Here is a 13,539-nt window from a genome sequence, read left to right as displayed (position 1 = left end):
TGTGGTCCACCTTCCATCATCCATCTACACCCTCCCATCTCTCATCCACACCATTAATCCCCCATCATCCACCATCCAAGGCATAGGCAAGGTGCATTTGAAGCCAAGGGAGCAAGGAGGAGGCTTAAAGGTGGGTGATCTACCGTTGTTTTAAAATTTTAAGGGCCACTTGTTGTGGGACCCACTTGATGTATGAGTTGTATCAATGGAGGGCCCGTAGTGGCGGGGTTCCTCCTCTCCATCACCGCTTCTCTAATTTCTCTCTCCCTCTCTCTCCCTCTCTCTCTCCCTTGCATTGTGATGGTGAAGATCCACACCATCCATTGTTAAATGGGCCCAATGCCCTTCTTATTATGTGATATATTTTATATAATATATATATGATATATAATATAATATATATTATATATATACTATATATAATATAGGATATTTATATATACTATGTGTATGCAGGTGATTAGTGGGCCACATCCACGTGGGACCCACCACAATGAAGTGTAATCCTATACCGCTATTGGTGGCCGAGCAGTGGTGTATACACTGACATGGGCGGTACAAACGAGCTAGCCAAATGGTGGGCCACTCATGCAGGCCTCACCTTGAAGTATGCATATAATCTAAGCCGTCCATCCCGTTTCCCAGATTATTTTACCCGTTGAGACAAAATTTGGGACCAATCTGAAAATCAAACGGGCCATACCATAGGGAATAGCGATCCTACCTTCGATTTACTCCATTATGTTCCTGTGTATCAAAAACAGCCCAACTTTGGACTCTATAGGTCTGTATCGAGCCACAGGGACCCATGGCCGGATTGGATCTCGTTGATGCGGGCCCCATCTACTAAAAACCGTGGAAAAACAAAAAAAAAAAAAAAAGAAAGAGAGAGAGAGAGCCAGCGCTGACGCTGCTGCTGCAGGACGTGCAGGCAGCGCCTGCGGCTGGCGGGCGGGCGGCCAAGAGGCAGGGACCCACGGCTCTATCCGTGGGCCCCACCATGATGTATATTTTGTATCCACACCGCCCATTTGGTGGGCCACTATCTGACGTGGACCCCCTCTAAAAATCAGGCCAATCCAACGCTCGGGCGGCCCACATCACAAGAAACAGTGTGAATTGAACTCTACCATTGAAACCCTTTCTGGGTCCACAGAAGTTCCAGATCAAGCTGAAATTTGTTGTTCCCCTTCACCCTGGCCCGTGTGACCTTATGAACGGATCGGATGGAAGATAAACGATATGGTGGGCCTCACATGGGACCCACAGTGATGCATGTGTTACATGCCCACCGTCCAGACGGACGATGGGGCCTACTTGATGTATGTGTTCGTCCGCACCGTCCTGGACGGTGGGACCCCCTCCCTGCTGCACGTGAGTGTGCACGTGTGTGCACGTGTGTATGCATGTGGGTGTGTGTGCACTTGTGTGAGTGTGTGTGGATATACATACATACATATATATATATATATATATATATATATATATATATATATTATATATATAAAATATTATATTATTGTATATATTTACATATATTAATATTATATATAATATATATATATATATGATGGTGGGCCTCTATGGGCCCCACCATGATGCATGTGTTGCATCCAAGTTGTTCAACCATATGGCCGTTGTTGAGGCCCACTTGATGTGTACTTGTGGTTGTTGTTGAGGCCCACCTGGATGTGTATTTGTGGCCATTATTGAGGCTCACCTTGGTATATACATAAGGCCCATGTGATTCGACCCATTTAACGTATTTAAAGGCCCATGGGTTATGGCCCATTGCAATGTACATAAGGCCCACTAATGCGGCCCACTTGATTTATATAAGGCCCATATGAGATGGCCCATTTGATGTATCTGAGAACTATGGGTCGAGGCCTAATGAGATGTATATTGGTCCATTGCAATGTGTGATTTCCTATGGTTTGTGTAATGGTACTTTATGGTGGGCTATGCCGTGGGAACAATGTTGGTTTGACGTCCACATTGTAAGGATAATGTTGGTTAAATGTCCGCATTGTCACACTCCTTAAGGCCCACTGATAGGTCCATACTTATACTCTGCAGGCCGTCTAGGCCCATCTCTATGATACGCAGAGCCCATCCCTATATGCATGTTTAGTATAGATCCATGACTTATTATCATACGCATCATATGTATGACTGGTATGAGGAGTGATTGATCATAGCATATGCCTTCGAGCAGACTGTTTATGGGCTCCCGGCAGGCGGAGCTACCCCACATGAGCGCTCGATACGCACATGATTGTTGCATGTTTGATAGTGTGATTCATGCACTTGCATTAGTGTGATTGTGATTACTGTATGCCCTAGTGACATCAGGGCCATAGCCTCCACAGACACATCATGGGTGGCTGAATTGGATACCGAAAATATTGTTACTAGTATCGCGACGCCATAGATGTCCCTGGGTGAAAATCCCTAAACCCGATGGTACCAGAGGATGACTCCAACGTCGAGACCGAGTGGATGTACGAGCGCATGAGGGCCGAATACCAGGAGGCCGCGTCTCCCACTGTGTCGTGGTCGGTTGGAAAGGAGTGTGGCCTTACTCGTCCGAGGGTAGGGGCAATACTAGGCTGAGTTTGACCAGCTCGCGAATGGGTCCGCTATCGACGTGCCGGATAGGTATTGGCAGACTATTGATCAGGCGGATAGTGAGGTTTCTTACGCTCACTTGGACTGTGCGGCTAGGAGAGCGACAGTGCCATTTAGAGTGTATTGAACCCCGGTGATTATCCAGAATGAGAACTGTACTGATACATGTTGAGGATTGGCATGCTTGAGTTGCATCTTGCATCGCATGGCCGTGTTATGGCCGATAGCATTCATATCTTGCACCGCATAACCTTGGTACGGCTGATTGCATTCATGTAATCATCACCATGATTCTGCATTACTCTGACCTTGCATTTTGAGCACGTTTATATTGCGCACACACTTACACCACCCTCTAAGCTTTCCATAAGCTTATGCACGATTGATGCGTGCAGGTGACGCCAGGACGTAGCCGCAGCCATAGTCTCGCTGTAGTTGGAGCGTGCAGCTGAGCTTCTGGAGTTTTGCTTCTTTTGTTACATTGTATTTCCCCTTTCTGTCGCATTGTACTAAAAGGTTTTTGATCATAGTGGATTTTGTGGTGGTGTTCTTGTGCTTATTGTTTGTGGGTTATGCTTTTGTTATGTTCATTATGAATCAGACTAATGATTTGAAACCCTCCTTGTAGTATCCCAGGATCGGAACCTGGTAAATGGGTGTCGGGATCCGAGAATGGGGTTCTACGGAGGCTGTCGGTGCCGGATTCGGCGATCGGGAATTTTGTAAGCCCGGTTTCCGAGTTCGGGGCGTGACACTTATATTATCTCCTGTCAGTTTGTGCATATAGGTATATATTTGATGTGTTGAGTTTTTATTAATTTTGTAATTTATCGGTATATTTAGTGGATTAGCTCTTTGTAAATTGCTGATAAAAGGGGGATAAAATATCCCACCAAAATATAGAGAATTTATATATTGTAGGGATATATTGGAGTAAGGGGGAGAAATTTATGGAGATCATTGAAGTAACAATTACATGTCTTGAATCCGGTATTAATTTTTATAAATCATTGTAATCTTAGATATGTAATTTTTTTTTGTTATTTTGATTTGTCACTGGTATGGACTATAATAAGGTCTAAATTTGGTTTTTGTCACGTAATTGACAAAGGGTGAGATATACTGGAGTAAGGGGGAGAAATTTATGGAGATCATTGAAGTAACAGTTACATGTCTTGAATCTGGTATTAATTTTTATAAATCATAGTAATCTTAGATATGTAATTTTTTTTTTAGTTATTTTGATTTGTCACTGGTATGGACTATGATAAGGTCTAAATTAGGTTTTTGTCACGTAATTGACAAAGGGTGAGATTGTTAGTATACTTATTTGTACATCTATTTGAGTTCATGTGTCACTGAGTCGGTTGAGTCCTTGGAAACTGAAGACAAAAGACACAAGAGGACATGAACAATCAATGGGTGAAGAACATGTAAATCATGAGATGCCTTGGTAACCCTAACCTTAGACCTAAAACAACCTAACTTCTAGATGATCCATTCTCAAATATGTAAACCCTTGCTTTTCATATAGCCTTAGGAACTCATTTGAAACATGATTAATTGGCTAAAAGAGGTTCACCATTGCTATAAAAAAAATAAAATAATAATAATAAATAAATAAATAAAGCCCAAAACAGTCTACTCTCGATCAAAGATGGTCGAAACTATCTAGCGGGTTCTCTGGCCTATTTCGACCAAGTTTAATCATGATCGAACTAGTTGTTTTATGTCAGTTTTATAACCATTGGAAATAGAGTTCTATATAAAGGGCATTCGAGCTTTGGGCATTTTAATGGGTTTTTGGTGCTATTACAGATTAGGTGATTCATTACTCTCAATCCATTCCTTAGCCTTTAAACATATGAGATTCAAGTCATCTTCCTTAAGATTATCACTCTAATGAGGATTCCAACAGCCATTATGAAGATGCAGTTGATCTTCATCATTTTTTAGAGATTAGACGTTAAGCTTATATGTATATCCTTGTCCATATCCTCTAGTATACTCATATAAGTGAGTCTCCTTTAGAAACCAACCATCCATTAGTTATAAGAGATTCATCATCCTCTCACTGCCTTGATTACCTTATTAAAACATATGAAAGGTGGTTGATCATAGTAGTGAAAGCATTCGCATCAACGATCCTGGGAGCAATTACGACGTTGATGGAAGCACGAAAGAACATCAATCAAGCATCTCAAGCAAGGAGCAACAACAGGGTTCAATCCAACAAGTTAGATTGTCAATTTAGAGTCCACGCTCTCTTTCCTTATATAGGTTTGAGTGTAAAGTTTATAACCCAAACTCAAATAAGTTTTTATGTAGGATCGAATTCACCAGACATATGTGTGTACGTATTAGTCTCTGTAGGAGCCTCTAGTGAAAATAAACGTATAGGTTTAGATTAAGATCGCATTTAGCAGACACGAATGCATACGTGTTAGTGTCCATAAAGAGCCTCCGGCGGAAGGACCATAATAGTTGTTAGTTAGTTAATAGAAGCCAATAGAAAACCAAATAAGTCTCTGCAGGATCCACTAACACTAGTAAAAATGTGTTCCTCGGATACAAGATTATATATGCATTAGGTCCTTGTGTAGGGCTGTAAAGGTTAGAATTGAACCTGATTTAAAATCTCCAAGATAGTGAAATCTGGTACAGTCGAGGAAAATGTATCTGCCGAGAGTGAAGTAGACAAGTGGTTGAATCACTACATATTATTGTGTTTATGATTGCCATTTGTGAATATTTCTATTCATGTTTATGAGATAATTAGTTAAATTATATCAATGCTTGAATGGATTGTACGTTGTTCATCTAATTGATGCACACACATAAGATTTGTATCTCGCTCACCGAAGTTGCACCTTAGTTGTCACGTGTGTGACTGCATGTTGAAGTGCACGTGGGCTTAGCATTGGACATATAGGGAATGAATGGATTATATTTTTTTTATGTATCAAGGGATATAAGGTTGTCCTTTTTTGTTTGGAACATCCGGAGAGGACATTGGAAGGTGTGATTCCCGAGAGATGCAGAAGGACCTGGATTTTGGAGAAGATGGCCCCCTCCTTGTCCGGATATGGGCCCAATCATCCAACGTGGTAGGGTACCTTATCCCCAATATCTAGTGATCGGGTAGTGCACTAAAAATTTGGTGCTTTCTCTCACTTGTGGCAGTTTCCTTGTCTGAAGGTCTATACCATCCAAGCTTTTCCCACCACCGGATGTGTGGTTTCTGGCAATAGCCATACCTACAAACACTCTAATCACGATACCAAGAGCAGATTACTCGTTAATTCTTATAATTCCTTTTAAGGATTTTTACCACAAAATTCCATAATTTTTTTTTAACCAAACAGTGCCTTGACTTCTCAAAACTACCCAAATATTAAGTTTTGGAGGTTGAAATGATGAAAATGCACTCATGATGTCGAGTAACATGAGCCCACGTGGTTGAGTTTGACGTCCAACCAGTCCAATAGGTGTGGCCCACCATGGTGATCAAAAGAACCGAAAGGAAGCTAATGCAGCCATCAGTTGGCCATATGTGAATGTGGAGGTTCTGGGCCATATAGCGTGGCCTGCTTGCTGATTGGATCGGCCTGATTTTTTTATATTCATTGGATCATACGGTGGTATGCACCTGTTAGAAGGGCTGGATGTCATGCACACATTTCACTACCAGAAGATCACACATTGGGACTTTCAGAAAGTCCAACCATTGATCGGTAAAATTGGATTTGTCGAGCAATTTTCCAGTAAAAATCCCAAAAAAAATCCCAATTTCTCTCTCTCTCTCTCTCTCTCTCTCTCTCTCTCTCTCTCTCTCATTTATTTTATTTATTTTATATTTTTAATTTTAATATTGGATCAGGGCCAAAATGGGCCAAACCGCACCACATGATCGTATGATTAAAAAAAAAAAAACCCCAAAATCAAACTAATCTTATCATTAGGTTGGCCAAACATGAATTTGGAGGTCTTGCACGGCATACATTGTTTTATATGTTGTGGCCAGCCTTATGATTGGATTGGCCTGATTTTTTGTTCATCAGATCACTATGGTGGGAAGCAACTTTTTGATGGGTTGGATGTCACACACACAACGTAGGCCCCACAACGCTCAATTCTACTAATCTCTAGAAAGAAAAAAATGAGGACATTTTCATCATTTCACCCCAAAGATCACATTTTAAGACTGAAAAGTCAAGGCATCAATTGGTAAAATCGGATTTTTAAGGTGATTTCCGTAAAAGTATCCATTTTTCTATTATATATTTTTATCAAGCAGACTTTCAAGCCTAAATGGACCAGACCACAAGCGGCTGGACAAAACTGGTCACGGAATTAAACCAGTCCAGGTGGGGGTCTGGGTTTGGCCGAAGCTTCCAATCTAGTTCACTAAATAAAAGTTACAATGGAGACAGATCAGACGGCTTGGATCACTGATTAGTATGTCATTTGAAAATTACATTCACCAGTTTATAGACCATGTTTTACTGTACATGGATACTTCTTAAATGTTTAGAAGCGTGAGTGTCAGTGATAATTATCCAAACTGACGTGGATAAATTATTTGCTAATGGACCAAAGGCAGCGTCATCGACAAACATGAAAGCGACGGAAAGTTGTGGTTCAACCACCTCCGACCGTTGCAATTATTGATGTCGTAGGTCATGGTGTCCTAATCATAAATTAATTGAAGGATATTACCATCTGATGATTTTAACCTCACACTTCCAAGAAACTCCCTACCATGACAATACGATGAGATCAAAACTAACTGTGGCCCGCATTAGATACACGGAAAGATTAAACGGGTGTCATTAAAATCTCGTCCGGTGAGAGCTATACCAACCGTTAGGCAAATCTAAGGGTTTGATAGTAAATAAGCACTTATAACAACCTTAGTGTTTGGTTGAATGGAGGCTTTCACTTGAAAAGTAAGCAAAACTCAACCTTGTAATGGGTGGGCCTTACCAAGATCTATATGTTATATCTGTTGTACCCTAGTTATGACCCTTTTTTAAAAATTCAATTGGAAATGATACGTATTATAACAAGGAAATATATAATATGCTAAAGATCTTTAAAGATACTTATAGTGGGTTTTTTTTTTAATTTAATTTAATTTTATATATTTTAATAAAATCATAGATGGTAGGATAATAAGACATGAAACAGCTAAGAGGTATCCAAAAGCAGACCGAGTAGCCGAGAAGTGTTTAGAAGCGCAACGAGCAGTTGAGAGGCATTGAGGAGGTGCGGCCAATAAGTGTCCAAAAGCAAACTGAATGGTCAAAAAGTATACAAAAACAAAATATAACCAAATCACAATTTAGCGTCCAGAAGCAAATTGTAGCCAATAGCCCAAACCGCAGTCGATTTGTTTAACATATAAAAGACGATTGAGGGCAACATAGTCTTAGTCGACAGACTTGAAACGAGTAGCCGAGAGGTGTTCAAAAGTGGAACAAATAAGAAAACGTATTAAGAAAGATACAAGGATTTGAAAGACTATGTAGCAATAGTTCATCTATCATATTAAAGAGAGAAATATTTAGAAAAATTAATATTGCATATCATCAAACTACCGAAGAAAGTAATGTAAATGATGTGTGGCCAATGAACGATTAGCAACCAAAGAAGAGCTTGGTGGAGAGGAGGAACAGTTAGGAAGAAAATATCATAATAGAAAGAATGATCTAGAAAAAGACTTTTTGACTACTATAACCATTATAGTAATCGAGGAAGGATCTGGAAAAACAAGGTGCAACAAAACTCTAAGAGGGAAAATCTGCATACATACCAACTAACCCAATCCAACACAACAAATAATCTTATCTTATCAATTTACATTATCTTAGCTTATCCTAGAAATAGCAGTAATGGTAATTCTTAACTATAATCTTTAATTATAATCCAAGTCTAGACTCATTCATTGGATTTTTCATTTATTCAATATCAAGTAATTCTTTCAAGAGATGTATTCTTATAGTTGCACTTAGTAATCAATTGTGAATTTTATTTTATTTTTCTTTTGTTTGATTTACACTCGTTATAAATTTCTACAGGTGGTTGAGTAAGCAACTAATCTTTTAAAAATATAGTTATACGTTCATATTAGATGTATTTGTTTATTTTAGTGTTTAGGCTTTAAAGTTGATCAATTTGAATCAACCCACTATATTGATTCCGGCGCGCTTGTATAATTTTTTTCTTTTTGTTTGATTTACACTCGTTATAAATTTTTGTATGTGGTTGAGTAAGCGACCGATCTTTTAAAAATTTGGTCATATACATTCATATTGGATGTATCTATTTATTTTGGTGCTTAGGCTCAAAGTTGATCAGCTTTGATCAAACCACTATATTGATTATGGCTCAAAGTTGATTGATATAAATTTCTGCAGGTGGCTGAGTAAGCGACCGAGCTTTTAAAAATTTGGTCATATACTTTCATATTGGATGTATCTATTTATTTTGGTGCTTGGGCTCAAAGTTGATCAGTTTGAATCAATTCACTATATTGATTTTGGCACACTCGCATAATTAAAAACAAACTAAGCAGCCAATAATATCTACACCGTCTATTTTTCTTTTCAAGTCATTTTGGGGTAAAGCCAAAAGGGGCAATTCCAAAGGTCAAGTGGACCACCCTACATAAACAAGCGTGAAACAAACCAAAAGAAGGGTCAAATCCAAAGGTCAGGTGGACCAACCCACAGAATCATCAGAATTACACAAGTGTTAAATTTGCCTCATTTCATTTTTTATTTTATGGGTAAGTGTTAAATTTGCCTCATTTCTTCTTTTTATTCTTAATTTTATTTTATGGTTCCTGCCCTTGAAATGATCTAACGAAATGGATAGACCGTTTGGACAGAAACACATACCTCGTGGTGGGGACCACAAAGGTTAATGACACAATCGAAGTATCTTTCAAAGAACTATACCTGTCAACTTCTTCAAATGCCAAGTAAATCATCATTACTTTTTTACACCAATTTACTTTAGGTGTGTCATTAGTGATGCTAGGTGGCATATGTAAGCATTTCTGTTAGAGGTAATCAATCAAAGCTTTGCTGGAAAAAACGAAATAAAACAAAAAATCAAGGTGTCCAGCTTTCCAAAAAATGCCCATCTACAGATTAATGGAAAATATAAATTGGGTGACATCCAAACACACCATTAATTTATTCTCAATGAACAACTGAAATGCACTATAATTAGGGGACCGTAAGATTGAGATTCACTCAATGGCCATTGATCGTGGACAGTTCACCATCTTACCCACTAAGGTACGTAGAAGAGATGAAAGAGACAGTCACTTTTGAGAGAGAGAGAGAGAGAGAGAGAGAGTTCATCAACCAAACGCTCCAATAATTCAACGAGTAGGTGTGGGAGTTTAAGCAAAAAGCCACTTTTTTCAAAGTGGCGTAAAGAAACCCTAGTTTGCCCACTCAAGACACATTTGCATTTACAGTAATCCACCTCCCGTAGATCCGTAACCTCCCTTTCCAAAAGGCCATTTTATTTATTGATTAATTTACCAAACTACCCTAGCCGATGTTTGTACGGAGACGGATTGGCTACTCCCCCCGCCACCAGCCCGGTGGCTTGTGGTCGGTGCTATGTGTGCTCCACCATGATGTATGTGTTTCATCCATTCCGTTCATCCATTTTTACAGATAATTTTAGGGCTTGATCCTAAAAATGAGAGGGATATAAATTTCAGGTGGACCACACCACAGAAAAACAATAGTGATTAGATATCCACCATTGAAATCCTCCTAGGCCCACTGTACTATTTATTTGACATCCAATCTGTTAATTAGGTCCTACAAAGATGAAGTGAAAAAACACAAAGATCAGCTTGATCCAAAACTTTTATGGCCCCAAAAATTTTTAATGGTCGATGTTCATTCAACACTGTTTCCTGTAATGTGGCCCACTTGAGATTGGGACATACCTCATTTTTTGCCTCGTACCATAAAATGATCTAGAAAAATAGATGGACGGCATGGATGAAACACATACATCATGGTGGGGCCCACAGAGCACCGACTATCAGACTGGTGTTAGGGGGAGTAGCCAATCCGTTTCCCGTTTGTCCATGGAGGGTGCACCTACCAATCATCATCCACCGTCCAAATACAACCAGAGGGAATCTTCACATGTATTTCAAAATGGGAGTTTGACATTTGTATTTCAACGTCCATTTTAATTCTGGTTTTGGTAATCAATACCATTAGTCTGCACCGTCCCGCATTCAATGGGCCATGCTATCAGCCGCCAGTTTTGACGCTACCTTTCAGTCGAATGTGGACCGTTGCTGTATTTGGCACATGGTGACTGACCAATGGTCTGGATTACCGAGTCATGTGCCCACTCAGTCACAAAAAACAGACGTATATCGTGCAAAAACGCAGCTCGTGTACCATTACGTTCCTCTGGATTACGTCAGGCTTATGCACAATAAACGGCGCGTGTCCACTGAAGTTCTCGACCAATAAAATAAAAAGAGTAAGACGGACCACGGAAATGCCTGGAACTCTCGTGCCTGCGTCGCCTAACACAGCTGAAATGCGCCCCCCTTCACTTCTACTTCCCGAACTGGGAATAGGAAGAGGCAGAGGGACCACCTGAATTGGTAATTCGATAAGATAACCCCAGATATCACTGCCGTCCATAGTTGAAATCGTCGGTGGCCCACGCATTATCCAAATTATGCGGCCCACAATTTCCCCAGGGAACCACATAAATCGGTGGTCACGTGGACTTCCAAATATACGCTACAATAAATTGGCATTCTCATCCACATATCGACAAAAAAAATTTAAAAAAAAAAACCCATAATTCCCACCAATGAAGAAAGGGCCTTCACCGCCCACCGCCTGTGAACAGGAATACACTAGTATTTCAAAAATGGGATTTTCTAGTTCGTCTCGGGATTCCCACCAACTAATCTTTGGTGGCAGGAGATGGCGTCTCACCCACTTCCAGTGCACTGCAAGCAATCTTATCTCATACACCGACATGACGACTAGAGAAGGTAACTACTGAAAATGAGGTCTCATGCCAAACAGTTGGACCATAGATTACCGTCCATCCAACAAATAACTTCCAAAATTTCATGCCCATGCGACAACCAACCCATCCAATAGGTTTTCCACATCATAATAATCAGACATTACAAAAAATAGCCACAGCCGCTGGTTTAGTAGACCATTATTGAATTTCGCAATTTATCAATGGCTACTGTTTATTTATACGGTGTGGCCCACCCGATGAGTGGATAGAGCTGAAGCTTTCAGTAGATGATTCTCACTGCATTGAAAAACTACTGGAAGGGTTGGATGCCATACGCACGTGATCGGTTGGAAGCTATCCGCTGAGTGTTCTGTAAATTACGGTCCAACTCGTTGAACTAGAGACCATCTCATTAAAAACATGAAAAAATAACAGAAATCCAAATCCTATTTATTTAAAAATATTATTGTAGTGACAAAATATTACATACATTTGACGACAATACATTTATTTTCTTTGCGTTTTTTTCCATTTTACTGAAAAAAAAGAAAGAAATATACAGCCTTAATCTCCCTTCACAAGGAATTACATGATCCTCAGCCGGAGGATGTTCAGAGTCCTCGACCCTTGATTTTTTTTTTTCTAGGGAGGCAATCCTTCGGTCGTCTTGACCGTTGATAGGTCATCAATCACGGTTATGATTGGATAAGATGGAATCAACGTTCTGGATCGCCGGATTTCGTGACCTACCAACACAAGCTCAATAACCGAGGATAACACACATATCCTTGACCCGAGGATCATGGAATTCCTCCTCGCTAATTTCCATATATAGAAGGAAAAATAAAAATAAAAAATAAAACTACGGCATTATAACGGAAAACGGAGACAAACGGACCGTCGTGGAACCGATTAGAACCGAGCCCGCGCACCGACATCGACGCTGCAGGGCTGCTGCAAGCGGATTGTTGGGCCCGATTAGGCCGGAACCCACCCTCAGACGTCGACGCTGCAGCCGCTGGGCTGCTGCAAGCGGATGGCGGAGCCCGGGCTGTAGATCATGTAGGCGGGGCAGTTGACGGAGATATGGTAGTGGCCGGAGATCCAAGTGCCTACCTTCCATCTGACGCGTCCATCGAGCTTGATGCTGACAGGAATGAAGCCGGCGTTTTCATCGCCGCTGAGGGCGGAGGTGAGGTAGGTGGAGACCGGGACGGACGAGCCGTAGAGGAAGGGGGACCAGACGGTGATGTCATTATGGCCCTGGTAGTTGGGGAGGATTACAGTAGGGAGCGTGATCTGCTGATTACGGTAAGAGGCGTAAACGTAGAGCTTGCTGTAGTAGATGCCGATCCGATCGTTGGGGTTGCGGCAGTAGAGAGTGACCTGGAGGGTCGTGGACAGGATATTGGGCGCGGTCACATTGAATTGGTAGATCGTCGCGTCTTGGATTGAGAAGCGTGGTTTGGTAGGCCTTAGGACTAGCCAGATCACCAGGATCACGAAGAGAATCGCGATTATGAACGTCAGGAAGAGCGCGAAGAGCAGACGGTAGAGCCTCGTCCTCCTGCGGTTACGGCAGCAGTCCTTGGGCGCCGACATGATCGACGGCTGAGATGATGAATTGGTGGACAGAGAGAGAGAGAGATGGGAAGGGGTTATGCGAGAGAAGAGGAAGGAAATAGAAATAGGAAGAAAGACGAGTGCCGTCAGGTCAGGTTCGTGCTCTTGTAGTGGAGGAAAATAAAATAGGAAGCAAAATGATACCTACTAACCCGAGTATGGCCATTCATACTCGGGCGAAAAGAAACACACAGATCGTTGTGATGGCCCCAGTTGTGTCCGGAAAAAGGGTGACGATTGAAGAGA

General features: G+C 41.0%; 1 protein-coding gene across 1 annotated transcript; it reads right to left on the bottom strand.

Moving 5' to 3' along the window:
- Positions 1-12,099: 12,099 nt before the first annotated feature.
- LOC131252541 (NDR1/HIN1-like protein 12) lies at positions 12,100-13,287 on the bottom strand. Its single transcript, XM_058253130.1, has one exon. It carries the CDS (start codon positions 13,270-13,272, stop codon positions 12,667-12,669), a length of 606 nt encoding a protein of 201 aa, XP_058109113.1. The 5' UTR covers positions 13,273-13,287; the 3' UTR covers positions 12,100-12,666.
- Positions 13,288-13,539: the final 252 nt, after the last annotated feature.

This window comes from Magnolia sinica, chromosome 1, assembly GCF_029962835.1.
Source record: "Magnolia sinica isolate HGM2019 chromosome 1, MsV1, whole genome shotgun sequence".
Classification (NCBI taxonomy): domain Eukaryota; kingdom Viridiplantae; phylum Streptophyta; class Magnoliopsida; order Magnoliales; family Magnoliaceae; genus Magnolia; species Magnolia sinica.
The sequence above is the reverse complement of the archived record's forward strand: the minus strand, read 5'-3'. Positions and strand labels throughout refer to the sequence as shown.

What these genes read in the sequence shown, in the direction of transcription:
- LOC131252541 (XM_058253130.1), bottom strand. Translation starts at nt 13,272, where the DNA reads ATGTCGGCGCCCAAGGACTGCTGCCGTAACCGCAGGAGGACGAGGCTC.